This window comes from Pagrus major, chromosome 18 (assembly GCF_040436345.1).
Source record: "Pagrus major chromosome 18, Pma_NU_1.0".
Lineage (NCBI taxonomy): Eukaryota > Metazoa > Chordata > Actinopteri > Spariformes > Sparidae > Pagrus > Pagrus major.
This window is the reverse complement of record NC_133232.1, coordinates 33,843,973-33,867,033: the sequence shown is the minus strand read 5'-3', so window position 1 is coordinate 33,867,033 and position 23,061 is coordinate 33,843,973. Positions and strand designations below refer to the sequence as shown.

Sequence of the window (23,061 nt, the reverse complement as noted above, 5' to 3'; positions counted from 1 at the left end):
TGTCAAATTAGATTGTAGAGGTTTGCTGGGTTGCCAGGTCCGACTTGAACTTTCACCATTAGATGAATGTTTGTTCCATCTCCTTTCAGTGTTTGTTGTCAGTGCCAACAGAGCTACAAAAACTAACAAATACACTTGAAGCAAAGTTAACGGTCAAATTTTCCAATTCAAAATGTAAAAAACCCACTCAATTGGAAAGCCTCTTGGTGTCCTTGACTGCATGAACCAATCTCAGGCTGGAACACAGTCATAGATGGACATTATTATGTGGAAAAACATGACATGCTGTCCTCTGCCCTTGAATATCACTAAAAAGCAGATTCATCATTTGCAAGTCATAGCCTACCCTGAATTGTACAAATCATCAATTACCGCAGGTTACGTGTAGTGGCAGCCATTACAGATGTCCACCCACCCTGCATTAATCCTACATCAGCAGTACTGAACGTCCCCGATCATTGAAGATGAATCAACAGCACAGCAAACCAGCACTGACTCATGTACTGTATGTGAACGTGTTACTGTATAATGCTACTTTCAGTTATAAAGAGAACCAGAGGATCCAGGGAGAATTGAGGGAGAGATGGTTAAAAGCAAATGGAAAGATTTAAAGAACATTAAGAGAAAGAGAGAGAAGGTGAATCCTCTGATCAGCGCCTCATTCTTCACATATTCAAACCACATCCATCCTTAATCCACTCATCCCTCACTCCTCCCATGTTCTTCAGTCTTCTTACTTTTTCTTCCATCCGTATATTTTTTTTTCTTTCCAATCTCCAACCTGCTTCTCTTCTACTTTTTTTACTCTTTGCTTCCCTCTCTCTCCAGTAACCACCTTTTCTTTTGATTTCTGTGATTCCTCCACTCTCAGTGTCTTGCTGCACGTGTCCTACCTGCCTTCCTTCCTCCTTCTATCATTCACACCCCTGCACCTCTTCTTTGAATCCTTTCACCAGTTCTGCTGACTCCATTCTTCCCCCGTTGCCATACTGTTCTTTTCCTCAGTTGTACTATTTGTCTTTTCGACCCATTCACCTCATTGGCTTTTTTTTTTGGTTTGGTCATCTGGGCGTGGCTTATCTCTCTAGCTAGCAGTAATGACAAAAGACAAAGCGATAGATTCACTTGAGAGACAAGTGGGAAATGGTGGCGCGGTCTTAGTGTCATGTCTTGTAGATGTGAGTAGAGTTAAAGTTTCCCACTGATTGGTTGAGTCAGCCCTTTATAGACTTGATAGATGAATGGTTTGTCCGATCAGTTTCTAGCGGTGTCTTTCCAGATGGTTCTGTGTAGCAAACCATCTTGTGTGTCATGTTAACCACGATCATTGCCTAACTGTAACCACGTATTTGTTATTGAACTCATGAGAATGAAAGCTCCCCTAACTTTAAAGATTTATTTAACCCAAACCAGGATTTTGCTCTAAGCCTAACCAAACCTTAGCCACACTGTTGTCACATTGTAAAAATAATCTGTAAACAGTTTTGGACAGACCAATGCTGTTGTCCTGACTATAATACAGTCTTTTGTTGCATTTAATTTGTTTTCTTGTGAATTAATATTTGATTTGTTCCCATGTTCTGTGTCGAGCCTATAAATCTAAACGCGCATTTTGTGAAGTTATTTCTGTTCTCATTTTCCTCACAGTAGCCGCATTTCAGCAAAAACATACAACGTGATCTATTGAAGCAGTGTTAGAATAAAAAGGAGACGCAGCACATCACTGCGTATTCTTTCATTCTTCACTTATTCAATGCGTCTCCATCACTATTCATTGTGTAATTTCTTTTATCAACAAAAAACGTTCTGCGTCAGGCAAATTGAAAACAGTTTTTGTAATTTCCAGGCAAAACTGCTGTATTGATTCTCAAATTTGGTGAATCATTATTTGTCGCTATGAATTGGATGAAAAACCCAGCTAGTGTGTCCTCCTTCCCTTCCTCTGTCCTTTCATTAATTACTCAGTCAGAAGTAGTTGCTCACTGGTGAAGTCATGAAGCAGCAGGGTTGCTGTGTGTGTGTGTGTGTGTGTGTGTGTGTGTGTGTGTGTGTGTGTGTGTGTGTGTGTGTGTGTGTGTGTGCTTCCCTCTGCTCCAGATGGTAGCACACATTAAACACACTAACTAATTATATGGAAGGAAATTAAATTCTGGACCCCCATTCTATCCCCTGTAACACACATCCCTGATCTGAACACATGAAAGCACACACACACACACACACACACACACGAGGACAATGAATGCAACACAATGATACACACATAGACAGCACACACACACATACACAACGAGGTGGACCCTCATCCCAGATTGATACCAATCGTGTCACTGCTAATCAGGGTGCTTGGTGAACAAAGCTGTCAGAGGAATCCAATCATATCACAGATGATGAAATCGTTTTGCTGTGGATGACGATGGAAGATGAAGCACATGGTCGCCAATGAGAATTCGCCAGTTAGTCTCAATTCTAGGAAAAATTACAGATGTGAGGTTTCTGGAGCACGGTGACAATTTGTTCTCGACATGATCAAAAATACAATCCGGCAGAGTTACGTACAGTTGAAGAGTCGCAGTCGTTCCTTCGCTCGTCTCACAGTCAGCTCTACGGAGCGGTGGGAACCTCCATCCTCGCGTCGAGAAGTTATGAGTGTCACTGGCGACGCAGTGGGCACTGAGAGATAATGGTCTATGGAAGGATTTATTTAACAAGTTCTCACCAGCAACAAAATAAGTGGTTCGTCAGTGCCCTTCAAAACAACACCTGGGTATTACAGAAATGATACCTTTTCTGGCAGCTCTATGGTTAAGGCGTGGTTCATTTTAGGCACTCCTCTGTCAGCCCAGTCACCAGAAAAAAACGTATATGTTAACATTTGACTGCCAAGCCACTGACTGCTATCCAAGACTGTGTTTCAATATTTGAATGTCCGAAACCCTCTGAAATTTATTGACAAGGGACCAAGGCATTTCAACATTCGTAAGCGTGACACCACTGGATATTTTTACATAAGCACAATGTTTATTAGCACAGCTATTATTTTATTAGTTAGAAGACGACATTCATCAGGAAAAAGTATTTTTTTTGCATTTATACACCAGTGCTGTTGTTTTCTCGTTGTTTACCCTTAAAGGTCGGGAAGGCAATTCTAGAGAAAGACAGTTGATTGTTGAGTCTCATTCTCAGGTCGTCAGATACCGCTTTAGGTCGGTATTCGGCCCAAAATTTGAACCCAAAGCATCAGTATTTGGCCACCAGGGAATGAGACTCAATAATCAGCTATCTTTCTCCAGAACTGCCTTCCCTGCCTTTAACTAATGAAAATATAATTGCTTTAATAACTACAGTCAACTTTGGCAGTGCCATGTGTCTCCATATGGCTGCTCAGGCTGCGTGCCAGATCGCCTTCCTAAAAAACAACATGCCTTTTAATTACATAAGACACAAACATGGCACAGCCATATGTTGGTATGATCCCAAGCACTCACTATATTTTAGAGTTCAGTCATCTAACAGATGCTCACGATCACAGCTTCTCTTCTTCCAACAAGTACCCAGATAAAAAAAAAAACAGAATGTAAGAGCACACAGCCCTGTCAGTCTTAAAACCGAACACTTGTTTAGTGGTAACAAGTCCTCACAATCTTTATCAATCACGCTCAATTAATCAAGTGCAGCTTACCAAGCTTGTTAAAAACATATCTCTGAACCACCTCTTAAAATATAACTGCATTGCATCAAAGCGGATCAAAACATCTCATCAGTCTCTGGAAGCCTTCGCAGGGCTGAAAAATAATTATGTTGGGAGCCAAACCTGGCCTGTGGGCACAGAGTTGTTTGATATTTACTGTCTTGAGTCCAAAATAAACTCATGCCAAACGTTACTCACCAGCAGTTGGTCAATATTAGAAAGAAGTACGTGAAAAATGTGCTTGTTGTACTTTGACTCTGTTGTGTTGTACTCATCAGTGGTGCCTCAAGGGAATTTCAAGTATAGTGATCAAACAAAGATTACAGTATTTTGGCTTGTATAGCAGCTTTTCAAAGTTTTGTCTCTGTGTAGATATTATTTTTTACTTTGGTTTGGGTTTATAAACTCTTGTGCTCTCTAAGGCTAGCTGGAGGAGACAATACTTTTTTCTATGACAAGATAATGATGCTTAATGTACAGTAAACTTTTTTATATCCTTTTTTTTCCCACAATTATCCAAAGTCACTGCAATAGAGTCTTTCTGATCTTGTGGTGTACTATAGTAAATATATTTTTCAGTTACTCTGAGGACTTGCACATCCCACACTGACAAAAACATGCACATATAAAAGCAAACCAAAGAATATATTGCTCCTGAAGCCCTGATGTAATTTCTGTCGCCCTACAGAGACAACCCCGCTCTGGTTTTTGGGAATCACCTTCCTCAGGGTTAAAAGCCGACATGACTGATAGGACAGGTGGTGCGGTGTGCCGAGCAGACACCGGGGCTATGTAGAGGAAGAAGAAAAGGAGATTTAAAAGCTTGATAAAAGAATACAGGGAGAAGAAATGGATTAGAAATGGATAGATGGAGTGTGAGAAGAGAAAAGGTGAAGGGGAATCAGAGATGAGACGAAACGAGGGGGCACTAGAGGGAGAGAAAAAAAACGGATTATGAATGGAGAGAGGGGGAGAGAACACGAAAAATGGAGAAGATGGATGATCGGAAATGAGAGGAGAAAAAAGCAAGAAGAAGTCAAAGAAAAAAAGGATTAGGGATGAAGGGATACAGAGGAAGAGAGATGAGATGGGGAAGGGGACAAGGAGAAGAAGATTAAGGTGGAGTGATATGCTTTTATCTTCTAGTGTCTGGAGAGCAGACAGTAACTAGCCATGCTGTGTGTGTGTGTCCATGAGGGTATTTGTCTTGTGGACCTTTATGATTACATGTGTGTGTGTTTGAGTGTTTCTCTGCTGTTTGGTTGCATCTTTTACTCCATGTATCTGTGTGTGCGTCCACCTGTTTGAGTGTGTGTGGACCCAGTCTAAATGCCACTCATCCTTCCTGGTTAAGTTTAAAAAGAAGATACTCCTGACTGTCTGCCCTTTGTGTCTTTCCACTTGCAATCCATCCATCTGCTCCTCCGCAGAAGAAGAAGCAGAAGAAGAAGTGAGGGGGAAGAGAGACAGAATGGATGGATGAATGGGAGGGAGGGAGCGAGTGGAGGTTCTGGGGTTGTTGGGTTCATGGATGGAGGGATGGTTGGTGGGGGGGTGGGGGTGGGGGCAGTTGAATACCTAGAGCCGAGCAAATTAAAGTAAAAGCAAAGGATAGATGACGATGGGGTAGAGGGTGCATCTGGGAGTCCGGTGAATGAGGCGTCGAGCAAGCTAGGGAGGAGGGGGGGAGAGAGGAAGAGTAGGGAGAGAGAGAGGGGAAGGAAGGGGGACGGGAAAGAGAGGCAGAGTCGTGACTGTAGGTTGATTTACGGAGGCTTTCCTTTTAATGAATTGTTTCAGTGACAGAGCCGGTAAAAGGCCCTTAATGGATTGGCTGGCCTAATGTAATGAAATTACTCCCTCTTTCACTACAGGGAGAAAAAAAAAAGAATAAAAGAGGACATGGGGAGGAGGGGAAAGGAGGAGGAGGAGATGGGTGGGAGAGGAGGGGTGGAAGAGGAGAAAATGCAATTAATATTTACAGAACAGACAAGCAGGGTGGGCTTTAGTAGCTACGGCTCGCTCGCTCTCTTCTTCACTGTGTCTACCTCTCTCGTCCCTCTCTCTCCTGGTGGCCAGTGTGCGCTGGGCTTGCAGCAGGGGAGGGAGGTGATAGGCTGACGCCAGGCAGGCCACTTTAGCGTACTGGTCTCTTCTCTCGCACTCTCCTTTTCCTCTCCTCCTTTCCTCAGGGCTGGCCATATCAGCGCCGAGGTGAGAGACTTAACCTTAGCTTGTGTGCTACCGTCTGGACTGGGTATCCCCCAGTGTGTGTGTGTGTGTGTGTATGTGTGTGTGAGCGTGTCTGGGAGTTAACACCGGTGTCTCCTATCTGCTACCTTAAGCCTACTTACTGGGGTATCACCTCACACACACACCCCCACATGCACACACTCATTCACGGAACCTGTCTTTTGTTAGTCCCTCCCACAGCTGAGCGGACCTTGCATACTTGCGCCTGACTCTCTCCCATCTCTCTCTCTCATCTCTGTGTGTGTTTGTCTGTGTGTGCTTGGTGCAGGCAACTGGACAGCAACCACATCAGCTGCATCGAAGATGGAGCTTTCCGAGCGCTGCGCGATCTGGAGATTCTGTAAGTAGAGAAAAAAACCCTGGTTCTCTCACTCCGGCTCCTCCAGCTCTCTCTTCCTCCTCCTCCTCCTCCTCCTCCTGCTCTCATCCTCTCTTCTCCCCTTCTCCGCTTGTTCATGTGTTGTCTGTGAAGCAGGGACCTGTCCTGAGCTCTCCTCCACTCGGTATCAGCTTTGTTTTTCTGTCTTAGTTTCTTCTTCCTTTTCATGTAAAAATCCACGTCTCCCTCTCCTCTCTCCTTCCTCGTTCACCCCCCTCTTCATCTACTTTTTCTTTCTCATCTTTCATTCTATGTCTTTATGTGCATCTGCTGTATGTTCTCAATGTAGGGAAAGCTTTAACTTGCAGATGCTGTTGTTGTTGAAAATGTAGTTCTGTACATGTGTTTCTGTGTGTGAGGGAGCTGAGGCGCACGTCTAAGTGCTTGTGTGCATTGCTCGGAAAGGATGAAGCGTGCCTGCTCATTCACCGGCAAATTTGTTGTCCTTGACTTACAATACACACCGACACGCACACAAACAGAAAGAGTGAGAAAAACAGTGTAGCAGCCACCTGCGCTTTCCCTGCACCATGTGTGTTAGTGCATGGGGGTGATTCCCTCAGCATATGGGAATATGTTGATGCTCTTGCGTGTTTGCCTCCAGCTGTGTATGCGATTGAGTGTGTGTGTGTGTGTGTGTGTGTGTGAGTGTGTGCGTCTGATCTGTCCACATCTTTAGAGCTGCTCATTTGTCACTATGCTCGGAGGTGTGACTGGCAACTGTGCAATTCCAGGTAGTGTTGGGAAAGGCGTCTACTTTCTCCACAGTTGTGTGTGTGTGTGTGTGTGTGTGTGTGTGTGTGTGTGTGTGTCTGTGTATGTGTGTCCATGGCGTGCATATGCTCTTGTGCAGAGGCAGATGTTGCACCCATTTTTGTGCTAAAATATGTAAAGGTTAGAGTGTCTTGTCTTCATTTTATGTAAGAGCAAGCTGGAAGTTAACATCCTGTCTTTGGTTGGCATTTGTTGGCAATGTATTCACATCCTGCTGTATGACGCTGAGAGGTGAAAAGGTTGGTGATATTGTTGCTGAATATGTTTATTGGAGGGTAAAACTGTATAGCAAATAAGGCAGAACAAAGAGAAAGAGCGAGAGAAGCCAGTAGACAAAGATGGGTGATGAAACAAGACGGCGAGATGGCAGAGGGGAGGACGAGATGATTGGAAAGGCTGACAGCACTGTCCCAACCTCTAGTCTGTCTGAGCTAAATGCTCGTTGATCATTAAGTGAGCGCTGTTGAGGACAATAGGGAGACAAGAACAGACTCATAATGCTCATAATACAGTGCTGAAGGTGACGTTTGAAGAAGAACAGGAAGTTGTTGATTCTCGTGGTCTCATCACATTGTGACATTAGTCAAGCTTTATTTTTCTTCAGTGAGGAAGCCCAAATGAAGACAAGAACTGTAACTGGTCGCTTCAGGAGGAAATCTGTGTCATTATCATTAAGATCTACCGCACCAAGTAAGATTGTGAGTAACCTGAGACAATTACTGTATGTTAAATGTTTTTTATATACAAGATACAAACTAGAGCTATGAAAAATCTGTCAAAAAATCTATTGGAAACATGTCTTTTTCCAGATTTGTGCAAAACAGCACAAGAAAAGACAAATTCCTTATTGATTTGTACTTGAAATCATTGACTTTTCTCCCTGAAATAATTGGTATTTAAAAATTCAACTGGATCCAGGATGAGATGGAAGGAATTTTTGCCATAATATAGCGCTGAAAACAGATATTTGTAATGTAAAAAGCTTAGTGGGATTCCCAACAGGCACATCTTGATGAGTATGCTGCTGTTGTAGGTGTGATCAGTCTTGGTGCAGTCCGGTGCTGCCTAATGTGTTCACATGAATGATTAAAGAGAGCAGAGGATACAGTGGAACATGGCTCAATACATGGCAGCTTACACTGTGAACCACCTTCAGCCCAATGTGAAGAAATCCTTGCAGCTCTTACAATAAATGTTTGTATGTTTAAAGAAAAAAGAAAGCGTTTTATTCATGTTTTTTTGTTCATATTAGCTCGGATTTAATTTGAAATGCTGCAAAAATCTTTATTTTGCCATCTGTGCCTCTACCTGTCATGATTCCCTTTCAAGGTTTTATTCCCTTTCAGCAGTTAGCTTTTTTTGATTCCCCTGCCTCACTTTTTGCTCAGCGCACAATGGAAGTGATAGGGGGCAGATAGAGGGGGATCAGCAGCGCGAGATACAACATATTAGCAATTCATAAGATTCTGACAGCTGAGTACTCGGCAGGATTTACAATTCACTGTAAATACGCAGTCGTTCCCATTCACAGCAGACAGCATGACAGCACACAGTATATTCAGTGAATGTGACGTTTTAATAAAGGCAGGTGTGTGTGTGTCTGTTTGTGTGTGTGTGTTTGTGTGTGTGTGTGTGTGTGTGTGCAAGTGTTTGTGCACGTGAGCAAAAGGGCATGAATGACAGTAAGCAATTCTGCCGCTGGACTGATCTTCATTTCAAGCATCTTAACACACACACACACACACAAACACACACTCATGCAGAGATGTATGCGTATTCTTGCAAATGCACACACACACACACACACACACACACACACGTACACACACTCACAATCACAGGCACAGCTCCATCTGTTCAGTTCCTGGGGTTGATTTCGTGACCGCAGTACAAAATGGGGTGATAGAGATAACAGTGATTGGAGGTCGTGTGACTGCACCATCAGGTAGGTGTGTATTTCTGTGTGTGTGTGCACATCTGGGCACACAAACTGATGTACATGAGTATGTATGTGCGTGGACTTCTATCACTGTGAGAGCCGCTTTGCATTTTTGAGCTACATAGAGACCAAACGATTTCGAAAAAAGCGCCGCTTGCTTGTTTTAGATTTTGTTTTAGGGTTTAGGTTTAGGAGTATTAATCGTTTGGGTTGATTTTTAATTGGTTGGTTGATTAACACGTGGATCCATAGTTGGGTCTCTGATCAAGCAGTAATACTGAATATTTGCTGGTTCCAGCCTGAAGATTAGCTGCTTTTCTTTGTTACATTTTGTACATTTCAGATTTTGGAGGGTTTTTGAGTGTCAAGCTAAACGAAACAAGCAATTTAAAGATGTCACCTTGTTCTCTGGGAAGAAGTTAATTGGAAGTCTGAAGTATTTTCAGACATCTTGTTTGCAAAGGAATCAGCCAAGGAATCAGAAAGAACAACGAATACATTTCGACAAAAAATAATTGTTAGTTCAAGCCCGAGGGTAGGATAACGTTTAGGATAAAGTCTGTGGTTGTGAAGTAAGTGAGGCGAGGGGATAGAGTATAAAAATTGAAATGTGTGTGCATTCTCGTGTGTGTGTGTGTCGGCTGAAATCCTTGCATGTTTCCCTACATCCATATACATCTATATGTGTTTGTTTGTGCTTTTTGTTCGTCAGAAGTGACCAGTTAGTAATGAAGCTTCCAGATGATGATCACTCCAAAAGATGTCTGTCTGCATGTGCGAATGTACTTTTCTATATTTCAATGTGACTGCGTGAATATTAGAAATTGTACGGTTTCTGTGTTGGCTGGCTGGATACATTGTGTGTGTCTGTGGGTGTGTGTATTGCAGCAGTTTGTGTGTGTGTATGTGTCGTGCCAATTGAAAGAGGCACTGCGCTGCGCTGTGTGTGTGTGTGTGTGTGTGTGTGCCACTAACGAATCTCCACATTAATTAATCTAGTCATTTTTAATTAGCCGCTGTTTCTTGGTAGACTAGGCTCTATCTGAGCTGCTTAATGCGTTTCACAGGAGCAGCGTTGACGAGTCAAAAGTCGAACATTCGGGCGTCAGGCTCATTTTGAAAATGCTAAATGGATTTTAGTTTGTTGGTTTCATTAATCTCGTTATAATTGTTGTCTGGAAATAAAGGGGAGTGATGGGATGCCTTTTCATTAAATTAGACAACATGTTAAAATGATGTGGCATTTGAAAGGATTGGATTCACGTAATATTTGTCTCATCGCAAAGTGCAGAAGTTCTTGCAAATACCGACAAACTGAAAGCCGTTTATTAGGAGGTAATAATCTTATTTCAAAAATGGGAATGCGTTGTTAAATTTTTTGCATTTCCATTATTTTGTTACTGTCATTTTTCATTAACAGAATGAAAATGCAGCTAGTTTTTTTCTTCGGGTTGAGGCTGATATATAGATCTCTTTCATCCTTAAGCATCACTAAGCGACATAAAACATGAAATATATACTAGTCACACTGAAGTAAACCAGCATTGACTTATGGTTGCCGGTTCAAAGAACCAATCTCTAATGTCTGAGAGATTAACAGTCTCCAAGTTTGGTGTAGACCTGTCTGAATTGCGGTTTCTTCATATTTCCGTGTGACAGAAGAGTTTTGCTTCCTGGAGAGGTTCAGGAAGAAGGACGGATATGACTAAAGACACTTTTACATTCACCATTTCCTTTGATATGTACTCCCTTTACTCATACGTCCTTAGATAGTCTCGCTTACTTCCTCCTCCTCTCTCTGCTCTCTCTTTCATGGCTGCCAGGATGAAAGTGGAGGATCGGTGTTGTAAAAGCAAAGGCAGTGCTGGGCTATGATTTATTTAGACCCGAAAGGACTGCGGTTACTATCCTTTCCTCTTCTTTTTGCCAGGAGAGGCAAGAGACAAGAGAGATTTTGGGAGGGGTGGAGGATGTTCACAAAATGGAAATGGGAAGAAGGAGGGATATGAAGCGAGGGGAAGAAAGGAGTGTGGTATCGGTGTTGTAAAAGCTGCCAGTTTCCTGGACATCATTTATTAATCTGCTGTTGGACCTGAGGAGACAGAAACTAGGCGATACAGAGAGGAAGAGATAGAAAGGAAAGGAGGGAAATCCATAGATGAGAGGCAGATGAGGAAGGAAAGAGGAGAGAAATCTTAGCGATAGACAGGCGCATAAAACAGATATCCAATCTGAAGGCCAGATTAAACAAAAAAGACGCAGATGAGGGAGGGAGGCAAGAGATACAGGACCCAAAGGTGTAGAAGACATCACAGAGATGAAATAAGAGACAGAAAACGAGGAAGCAGCACCGATGTGACGTTAGCGGGTAAAAAAAAAAAAAATCAACAAAGACCAGTGATAGAAAATAGATTGAAAGGATCAGAGGGAGGAGAGCAGGGAGGCATTAATTATTGATGGAACAAATGTCTGACTGACTGACTCAATTTGGCCCTTTGTTGTTTCCAGACCACCAAGGCTGTCAGATAGACTCAGAACAGCAACCGGGGCGCTGGTGTGTTTATTCTTCAGATCCATACGTTTTTACAAGCCGGGGTTGAAATGCAAATATTGGCTCAAAAAGCAGAGTTTTAATTTTATTAGTTTTAGTTGAAAGTTCGATTGATTTTCTGTGTAAAACCGGGTCGCACATAATTATAGGTTTGAAAGAGCTTTTTAGTCTTTGAAAGCTTTTTTTTGTCTAATTTTCACATTTTTAAATGCTGTAATGAGGGGAAACTATTTTTCAAACATGTGTTATCAGTGGATTCCTACAGTTCATAAATATTAATTATTTTAATATAATATTTTTCATAACAACATTTTTTAATCCCAGTGGGTGGACACACGCAAGCAGAATCAGTAATTTCCCGAGTAAACTCAAGAGAAAGGCTGAATAGTTGCATTCACAGTAACCTTGAATAGTGAACATCAATATGTTTAACACCTGGCAGTCACAAAGTCACAATCTGAACCACAATACAACCTGTTATTAATTGTTGTCATTGTGTGGCTTTGAGTCCAACTTGACCTCCGCTGCAGGTCATCTCTTCTCCCGCCTTAATATCCGTCCAGTCATTTTTCCACCGGTCTATAATGAAGATAAACTCCACTGCTGCCATGGTGAAAAATTAAAGGAGGAAATTAGCATGCTCTGGTGATTTTAGGTAAGCTTTCATGGCCTGAAGATTAGAGGAGCGGCTCTGAGGCTGGGAAGTTGCCAGTCAATTTGTGAAAGTAACTTTTTGGCTTGTCCACCGGGGGCTTGTATGCTGACGAAAAAAATTACCTGCCAGGAGTCACCTTATGTGACTAAAATAATGGACCGACGTTTTTGACTAAATTGCTTTATCCTACCTGTTGAGAGTCATAGAAAGCAGGCAGGCAAAGTGGGTTTTGATACAGAAACAAAACTTTATATCACCTCAGAGTTCAGATGTCACTGTTTTGAAACGTACACCACTGTAGCGGCTGCACCATATTGATTCATTGACGGACAAATGTAGCCTTTGGCATTTACTGTTGTGGGTGTCAGTTCCAAACCGTGTTGTGTAATTTAAACCCGCACACTGGGTGGGGAAATGAAGAAACGCTGTCATGCAGCACCTCTTAAAGCATAATGGGGGCCCTTTAGGAGGGTCTCTGCTCTGCTGGCTCCAGCTGTGAGGTGTGAATTATCAGCCCAGCGGTTCCTTAGAATTGCATTCATATTATATGAACTGCAGTACACATTTTACATGTATGCCGTAACATTAGTGCCAACGAAGGATTAGTGTGTCCTTTATGTAGAGCGGTGAGGGTGCAGGGATTGAGACAGTTGATGGACATGTAGAATATTTTGCTCTTTTCAGGAGACGAGAGTTTGCATCTCATTATAGACCTGAAATTAAGCAAAAAAGAAGTGAATGCATGTTATTTTTAGCTTCTTCACTACTAACAGTTATCATTCAAGTCTTATCGCCTGACAAAAAACATCCATATTGGACAATTGTGCAGATAACGTTCAATGAATGTTTAATTAAACATGCCATAGCTTATAGTGTTGGTTGCACGATGTAATGGCCATCAAATGACACCATTGTTTAGATTAGTTACTTATAAACCTCGCTGGCTGGCAGCCTGGCACCATTTCTATCTGCGTTCATGTCTCCATTATGGACTACATGAACGAATAAACTATCATTCGTCCAGTTCGCCCAACAGTACTGCTTAGGGGTGAAGGTTTCCACTTTTCCACTTTCACTTTAACGTCCAATGGCAACATTTTAAAAAACTGCAACATCCGCATGTGGCAGTTACAGCACTGTTAAAGTTAAGAAGAGGTTAATGTAGGGTCAAGTTTAGGCAACTAAGACACGTGGTTAATCTTAAGAACATGTCAAATATAACGTAAAATAAATAACATGTCAAACGAAAATGAAAGAGCATGAAAGCTGAAAGCAAACAGTTTAAAAAAATGGCAACAAATCAGGCAGCTGAACCCAGTGTTACTCTTTGTTTTACCAGACGAGTCAATCTATTGACATTCCTCTGTCTGTGTCCTGTGATGCCGTGCCAGGAATTAGTGGCTCTGATTATGTTATAAGAAAACAGCTGTCGTTTCAAAGGTGTCTGCACTGGTTTGATGAAGGGACACCGAAGTGCCAAAACCAGTGTCCCTTTAAAGATCAAAACCCAGAAGTCTTCTCTGTGTCAGCTACAAACTAAGAGACACTTGACTCACTTGTCTTTCACTTAAAAAACATGAACGGATTTCAAGCCAGGGTGGCCGTATCATATTAGTCATTAAACACCTATCAGAATCAATTAGAGCCGCACAAAGATTCTAAACAAGTGATTTTCCTAATGGCGGATGTTATTGATGCATGACAGCGAGTCTCTGAGTGTTTCTTTGTTAACATTAAACAAAAAGATTAATCTTGATTTCTTGACGGCTCCTTTTCATCTCAATTCAGGCTTTTGAAGGCTTCGGATCGGTGCGGCTCGAGTTTATAAACACATTTTGTGATTTGGAACTCCTTCTGATTATCTGCTGATTATTGAAAAAACAACAAATACAGAAAGTCTTTGCTCTCCGTATCCATTACGAAGGTCGGACCCTGCCTGAAGCTGCAGTCCTGAACAGCTGATATCTAACAGGGGATTTATTAGATGACTTAATATTGATGCATGACTGAAAAAAACATTTATAATGACAACAAAAACAAAAAGATTTTCTTACTAATATTTCCATCCATCTGCCACAAACCCATCAAGGGATACTGGAAGAAGACTTTCCTCCGATGCTTTGATTGAGAAAAGGAGGACGGTTAAACTCGACAGCCCCACGGTCGACTCTCCTACTAATACTTTGATTCCACCATTTTTTTTGAAAGCCTTTGACGGTCAAAGCTGTATGTGCTCAAACTTGTAAGGCCAATAAACACAGCAGAAGTGGAAATGTAATTATGTGATAAACACAGTCTTTATATTTGGCAGAGGGAGCCGCTCGCTCGATCCACTTTGTCGGCTTGATTCCCGAGAATTCCTCGTCTTTGCAATCACGTCAGCGCAGATGGTAGGCATTCCTCCTGTAGCGGCTAATGACTCTGTGTGCCAGCGTGTGTTTTTACTCAGCGAGAGCTAATTTAATGCCGAGAGCCAGCACTGAATGCAGGCCAGCCCTCCTCTGCTGCACCCTGAAGTCTTTCCATATATTATTTTTGTTCATTTGTATCAATGAGGAAAAAACTTCCCTTTTGTCCCCAAAATATGAAGGTAGAAATTTTGTTTCCTGCGCTTTGTTCATGTACCATTTAATGCTGCTTTGTTTGATTACAACTTCTGTAGCTTAATTAAGTAGAGTAGCATATTTAGTGTTCTTCTGTGCCTTGGGAATCCGAGCCACCAACTTGTAAGCCAATTTCTTTAACCTCTCTATTGAACACCTACACAAAAATCGTACTTTAGAGCTTATCTTCTCGATTTATTATCTCTGTTCAGTTGCATTCGTCTGCAGGAGGGCATGGTCTGGAACTGGTTTGCATTCACAAGGGCAAACCAATCACTGCTAATGCCCTGCAATGTCTCAATCAATAACATATAATCTATTTTAAAACACTTACCACATAGCTAACGCCTGATTTGGAATTCCGCTGTGTTTTAGCGAGTGTGTCTGCGTGTCTCTGAATGAGTTAATCCAGTTAGCGCATGTGTCTGCCAGGCCACATCAGAATAAATGATGGGTCCCTGTGTGATGATGAATGGTAATTTAGATTTAACATAACTGGACTAACGAGCGCGCTAATGACTCCAAAGCTAGCCTGGACAGCTCTCACTCGACGGGCTCTCGCCTCGCATCCCAATGAGCTGAGGAAAGGGCACCCATTTACACACACACACACACACACACATAGAGGGACACACACAGAGAGGAAAAAAACATGCAGAAGTGTTTTAATAAATGCACGCGTACGCAATCATAAATTCACAAATGGCTCTGGCAGGGAAACACACACGCACAAAACTGCACACTCAACACACAGGCTGGGGTTGTGTGTGTGTGTGTGTGTTTGTGTGTGGGTGGTGTGTGTGCACATGCGTGTATGTTTCTAAGGACTCCATGAGTAGTGGAGAGCAGCGATGTCAGGCTAATATGAAGATGATTAATTAATAATTATGCACAGGCCAGTTTTCAACCAGTTGAATTAGATGCGGTTTTCGTTCACTGATCTTTCGACTCGAGTTTTTTTTTTTTTCTCCGCCGACAACGAAGATTAATGAAAATAGATGATAAGTACTTGATCATTCTCAGATATAAATAGAATTAATCAGTTTAATTTTTCAAAACGGGTCTCTATCTCAGTCAGAAAGTGTGAGTTTTCAGTGAATCGTTTATCTTCAGATGAGAGCGATTCGTTTCTCAAGGTGATGAGGATGTATATGTCTCACCCCTGTCTCTTTTTTCAAATTTGGCTTCTTTTTCACCATTAACTCTTTCCTGGGGCTATAACATGTACAACCACTTTACTGTATTGACATCATCAGATCAAAGCATCCTGTACAATTGTTGAATGACATGTTCAAATACGGGATGTGACTCTATGAAAATGTGTGCACATTACCAGAATAGATTTCTGAAGCCACTTGTTGTCTCCGTGTATGTGCAGGCTCGATACGATCGCTACCATCAGAAATCAGATAATCTCTACCCATCCAGCCCCTGAAAAATCCAATATGTGTCCATCAGCATTTAGCACCTACAGGAGTGTCCTTGAGCCAAAAGCTCAATTCTTATCTGGTCACTTATTGGAAGAGTTTTAGTTGAATACCAAACATGTATTTCCACAAAGTACCTCATTATCATCTTTAATCGTTTTTGCAGAGTACGACTCTGTGTTCGATGTTGTGAACAACATCTCCTACAAGAACATGTCTTAACAACTTGTGCAAGATTGTTTGAAGTGCAGCAGAAATACAGTAGTTTGTGAATTTAGATAGATTAGAATATTTTTGCGAACTCAGATTTTGCACATTAATGATTAGACTGCTTACAAGCACAGAAAAGCAAATGTTGCAGATGAAAGACTGAGATAAAAGCAAAAGGCTTTGCTAATAGCATCTTCTGCATGTGCAGATAGAGTTTTTAAAGAAAGATGAAGCCCCGTGTGAGTCTGTAACCCTGTGGAAATCCCTCGTGCAGGACAGCTTACCTTTCTGCTGATCCTACAGAAAAGTGACACGAGGGACAAGGAGGAGTCGAGTATGAAAGATAGCGAGCGTGAATGAGAAGCGGGTCAGATGTCAGGGAATTAATGTCCAACTGAACCAAAATGAATTTAATTTTTCAGGACCAGGACAGACAGAAACTCAGGAGTGTGACACAGAGAGACAGATGGAGAGAGAGAGTGCAAGATGGTGAGAGAAGTAAAAGAGAAAAGAGAGAGAGGACTCACGCTGCCATTACATGACATGCCCACACACACACACACACACACACACACTCATTCACACACACTCACACAAAGAGTCAAGGGGTCTGAGAAGCACTCTAAAGACGGTGGAACAGCTGCATATTTTATGATCGCTTTTCTCCACCAAGCACGGCTTTTCTGGACGAGGGTGTACCGCTGAGAGAGGAGGAGAGAGTGAGAAGAAAGATAAAGTAAGAGAGACAGAGTGAAGGGAAGTGTGTGTGTGTGTGTGTGTGTGCGTGCGTGTTTGTGTGTGTGTGTGTGTGTTGGTGTGTCGGTGTAGCAGAGGGGTTTTTTGGCCAACCAGCGACTGTCATAATTCATAAGGGGAGACAGACAGAGTTGCTCAGTGCGCTGTAGCTCCACAAGGTGACTTTCACTCAGCCTCTAACTCTTCCTCTCTCTCTTGCTAACACACACACACACACACACACACACACACTGACACACTGACATACACACTCTAATACTTTTCTCAATCCTGTCTTCCTCATCCAACCTGTCTTCCCTCCTCCTGTTGTCCAGAATGTTTTTTTTTCTCTCTCTTTTCAATCATTTCACACCTGCAAGATTCTCTGTTCTCCTACCTCCCGTCTTTGTTTCTTCCTGTTGTTCTCATATGTTTCGCCTTTTTTCGCTTAATCATTTCCTGCCTCGCTTAGGTTTGATATGGTAGGATAATAAAATCAGCTGTTGTTGATAATTTAACCTCTACTGTGAACTACTAGGAGTTAGCCTAGATCCCACCTTGACACTTAACAAGAGCATTTTAAAATGCTGGAAATGTCCCGTAATCTCCTTACAAATACCCATTGGTGTCACGCTTACAAATGTTGAAACGCCATTGTCCCGAGTCAAAAATGTCAGGTAGTTACAAAGGCTGAAACGCAGACTCGAACTGCTGTTGGTGTTGTGAAACCGTGTGCATGTGTAGTAGACGTATTAAACCTTAATTTGGGGGCACAGTCACCAAAAATTTTAAGCAGTGTTTATCCGATTTGACTGGTGAATCTATACATGCAGTTTTTACGTCCTGGTGATAGCTGCAAACGCAGAATGACTTCGTCCCCGTTCATGTAGACAGAGGCCTGGTCATGTTCACCCCAAAAAATAACTGCAGGCATTGTCAAGATGGCAGCCCAGTGGTGAGACTTGCCTAGAAGGATGTTTTCCGTGACATCTTCAAATCAAGGAAGTCCAGTGATTATTCAACCAGGCAGCGGGACCAGAATAACTTTCTAAAAAAACAAAGAGAGCAACAACAGCAAGAAAAACAGAGTGACGTGTATCAAGCTTGTAAGCTGGAGGCAGGAATTTTGTTTCCGCTTGCTGAGCTGTTGACTTTCAGCCTCACTTCCACCGGGTCTCCCTCACTCCTCAAACTTTCCTTTTTTCCTGCCAGATGCCAGAAACCTTCACGGCTGTGAGTTTGAAAATACACTTAAAAGAAGTGGATGTGTTGGGATGGGAATCAGAGTGTTAGCATTACTCTTTAATGATGTTTCCAACAGCACTGTTATGAGGGAAATCATCTCACACACACACACACACACACACACACACATACACACCAGGACTGCCAAAAGTACTGTGCTTCCAAATGAAATTACTTACACTAGGCCAGTTGTGCACGCGATATGAGAATGAGGCGGCCCCGGAGAGCCGCAACTCATTTTTTAATGCCAAATTGAAACAAAGAATACGTTTTTTTCTTCAGCACCAAATAAACAAAAATATAGAAAAGCAAAACCTAGTTATTAAATGAAAATGTCATTTCCTTACATATTATAAAAATCATTCATTACTGTGTTAAGCATTAAAATCTGATCTTTAGTGATGACCTCACATGACACACACACCACATCCTATTGAGCAGATATGTATGCTCCGTCACTCAAGTTAAATCAGCTCCCTCCCCCCAAATTATGGTCTGTTATAACCCTCCATATTTCCATATTATTGCTCCCTGCACAACTTCTCTCAGTGTCTTGTTTTAATACAAAAATACTTTAATTGGAAGAAGAAAAATGCTTCTAAAATGCAGTGTCATTATGACTGATGGTGAATGCTTACTTGCATTACAGATATGGTAAATATTGGACAAAGTATGAAGTTTAAAAAGTTGAGCAACAAACTAACTGAATGTTTTACAAACTGGAGGCAAAGAAGAAATAAAAGGCTAAAATTATATGTCATACGACTTATAAAAGGCCATTCCTCCATCCGCCTTTCAGCTTTTCTGATATTTTCTTAGACAAAAACAAGTGAGGAGAGTAAAACAAAATATATTCACCCGTGTTTATTGAGGTTGGTTTAAGGGATGGTCTCTTAATGACTAAATAGATTTATAATGCGTATATGATTTATTAAGTGAGTATAAAAAGGCCAAACCAGGCTTCTAAGTACATACATGGATTGTCGATTATTACACAAATAAATGTAAAACCAGACCCATACTGTCAGATCATTTTTCAGTATTTCAGTCAGTTTCAGTTTAAATTGTCATTAAAATAAACCCCATCGTGAAATGACAAGAACAAAGTTTAAACAAATCCAACAACCAAAGAGGTTGTGGCTCCACATGAATGATATACAATATGCTGTTAAGTATCTGTTGTCTTCTGCTATTGTGACGAATTACAGAACACACAAGTAGCTTCTGCAATTGTTCCTCCAAATAGTAATTTAAGCGTGGTGAAACACCCTGGCGTCTGGTATTGTGTGTGTGCATGTGCGCCTTTTGCCTCAAGTGTAATCTGAACTTACTGGCTCGGCCAAACGGAGCAGTTTGTTTGTGCAACTCCACTGATATAACAAGAGTTAGGGTAGAGAAAACCGTGTGTGTGTGTGTGCGTGTGTGTGCGTGTGTGCGCGTCCCCTCCATGTCAGACTATCCCCAGAGCTGTTGGTGTGTGTCCAGCCTCAGCCGCCCCCCAGTAACGACTGCATTTCTGTGGTCGCGTCCTGCCTCCAGATCTGTCTTAAACGAACAAAACAAACCTTTCTTGAACCTAAAGTTTAGTGATTACAAAGGCCGGTGTATGTGTAATGTGTGTGTGTTTGTGTACTACAGAAAGTGCCCTTGTCAATGCTTGTCCGTCTCTGTCCCTATGCGTTCGACCACATGTTGTCTTGTACGTGTACGTGCCTGAATCTAAGTGTGTGTGTGCGCATGCATGCGTGATCGGAGGGGTCAGGAGAGAACAGAGGAGTGCAGCTTTCTGCTGTTCAGTGATTTTGGTTTGGCTGGCCTTTTGGCTTCTGTTTGAGTCAGCGGGCTCAGCAGAGTCATCACACCCTGGCAACAACCAGCACCTTGGCAAAGACTCGAAGATCTGACCTGACACGGAGAGAGAGAGAGAAAGAGAGAGGGAGAGAGAGATGAGGCATTGTGGGAAAGAGAAAGAAAATGCAAGAACGATAGAAGACAAGATGGAGGGAGAAAATCGAGAAAAAAGAGAGGGAGACTTTTAAGTTTAGGAATATCTGTATGATATTTGGTGGGAGAGAAAAGAAAATAGAGAAAAAAGCCAAAGGCTGAGATAATACTGTAAGGTAACTGCCGTCTTCAAAATAATGACAGTGGTTTTAGACGTATTTTTTTAGATTTAGAGAAAGTAGTCTGGGGGTGAACAGGGTGGGGGGGATAAGAGGAAGAGGAAAGAGACGCAGGGCCTGAAAAAGAGATAAAAAAGAGAAACTGTGACAGTTGATTGTTTCCATTTGAATAATGATAGTGGATTTCTAAAGGGCTTAAGAGTTGGTTGGTTTGGAGAGAGACGCAGAGAAAAAAGGGTCAGAGGGGTTGGAGCAGGCGAAAAGATGGAAATAAGAGAAAAGAGGTGAAGGAAGAGGAGCTGGGGGTGATAAGGAGAGGAGAGGCAGTCGAGCAGAGAGAGAGGAGGAGGAGGGAAGTCAGGGTGGAGTGAAATACAAAAACCACCACTGACACACTTACATCAGCAGGATGGAGTTACACGTTGTCTATTGATTCTTTCTAAAAATAAATCAATAAATAAGGGGCTGGTTTTACAGCACTGAAACCAAAATATTCTGAACTATTATTGTATCCTAACCAATGTGTGCCCCATTAATTCCCTGACTCATGATCTCTTGCAGCGTACCAGCGACAAACATACCGGACCTTGATTGTGCACTCGCAATTTAGGTTGGGCAGAGGAAATTACTTGTTGAGGTTTAGGCACTAAAAATAGCTGGTTAGGTGACTTTGGTCAAAAAAACACTGCATTACTTCTGTCCCTTCAGTGACAGAAGTAGTATCTAACAACACTGGTGAATTGAAATACCTTGACTTTTGCTTCTCAGCAGTCTCCTGAATCAAAGTCCTGGGCTGGTTTTATTCCAACCGTCCATCCCGACCTTCTTCCTATAAGGACTTTATTCTAAATACTACTACTAATAATAATTACTACAGCAGCTCGAGGTCTCTGCCTGACCAAGAAACATAAACACTGGATGTAATAAGCTGCTTTCATAGTGATCTGATGAGGAGGGGCTGGTGATATTGATAAGTATATTTAGATTTAAGTAATTAATCATATACAGTACACATAAAGAAACCAGACAGGCTCATCTGGCGTATTAGATACCTGTTGATGCAGAAATATCTTGATGCCATTTTGTTAATTGACAACATTGCAGTCCTTTACTTTATTCACCAGATAAACACACAGCATAGTGTCCCGGTTTTGGGAATCAGGAAGGAATCATAAATAAAAGTCAATTCAAATGCTCATTTGTGATGTTTGTATTGCTAAAATGCCCAAAACTGTCTTTGTGTTCACTCAAAACATTTCTTCGTCTGTAATAAAGAGCACATAAACGAGGGCGTAGGTATCGACAAGTCGACTCAGACAATGCTATGAGGGGGGGCGTTCACCAAACAGCCGTGCAGGTAACACATTAAGTCGGTAGCAGATAATTCACACAGAGCAGGTAAGGGGGTGGGGTGGTAACACAGAGCTTATGCAGAGGTGGGAATAGCGTCAGATATTGGAAGAGCTCTGTGCCAGCAGTCTGACCCACTCACAATTAATCACATCCCACTGGGTGGCAGGACAGGGAAGAGGAGGGGAGATGGTGATGAGGGAGAGGAGGGGGAGGGGGAGGGGGAGGCGATTTAAGGTGGAAAACAAGCCAAGCTAAAAGACAATTGAGAAAAGATGAGAGGAGAGCAAAAGAAAGAAGGAGGAGGAGAGTCGGGGAAGAGAGGCAATCTGCAGTGTAATTTGTTCCCGTTTAAGGTGTAATGGTCTCATCAGTGGATTTTTATGTACATCTTTCTTCCTGTCTGCCCCCCTCACTCCCATATTATTAGTCTGTTCTTCTTTCTTTCTTTCTTTCTTTCTTTCTTTCTTTCTTTCTTTCTTTCTTTCTTTCCTTCCTTCCTTCCTTCCTTCCTTCCTTCCTTCCTTCCTTACTTCCTTACTTCCTTACTTCCTTTCTTCTCCACGTCTTGCTTGCAGATTTTCATTTTTGGAAAGCCATAAAGCATTTGGATTCAATCCGATACAAGGATGACATATTATGAAATATCAGAAAGCAAAGGCCTGACATTTTGTTCCCACACACACACACACACACACACACACACACACACACACACACACATTAGCGTCTCTCTCTCTCTCACACACACACACACACACAGTCTTCTGCCAAACCACATGGACTTGTCCAATGATAATGACTCTGTAGCCTGGTTTACTTAGTGTAAGTTAATTTGATTAAGATCAACATCATCAGATTGCGGTTTTATGGGCAGCTTTTTGTAATTTTACTCCACATTCAGGCTATCGTTTACACCCGACTTCAAAGAGCCTTGATTTTTCACAATAAGATGGCTCCCTTCGTGTTTCAGTCTGTTCTCACTCTTTGCCAGGAGCTCGTCACATTATTGGACAAAGTTTCTTCCTGAAAGGCTTGCAGCGCTCAGCACCTACTGGCTTAGCGAGGAACAATGCAAACATCCATTATTCAGTTAATTGGAGCGCCAATACAGAAACCTTTTCCT

The 23,061-nt window shown here is 42.0% G+C and overlaps 1 protein-coding gene across 1 annotated transcript in view; it reads left to right on the top strand.

Annotated features, from left to right (window-relative positions):
- The window catches only part of slit3 (slit homolog 3 (Drosophila)), a 265,906-nt gene that overhangs the window by 153,805 nt on the left and 89,040 nt on the right, over window positions 1-23,061 (top strand). Inside the window, 1 exon segment of the mRNA XM_073486879.1 lies at window positions 6,213-6,284. Within this exon segment, the coding sequence (XP_073342980.1) occupies window positions 6,213-6,284 (72 nt within the window).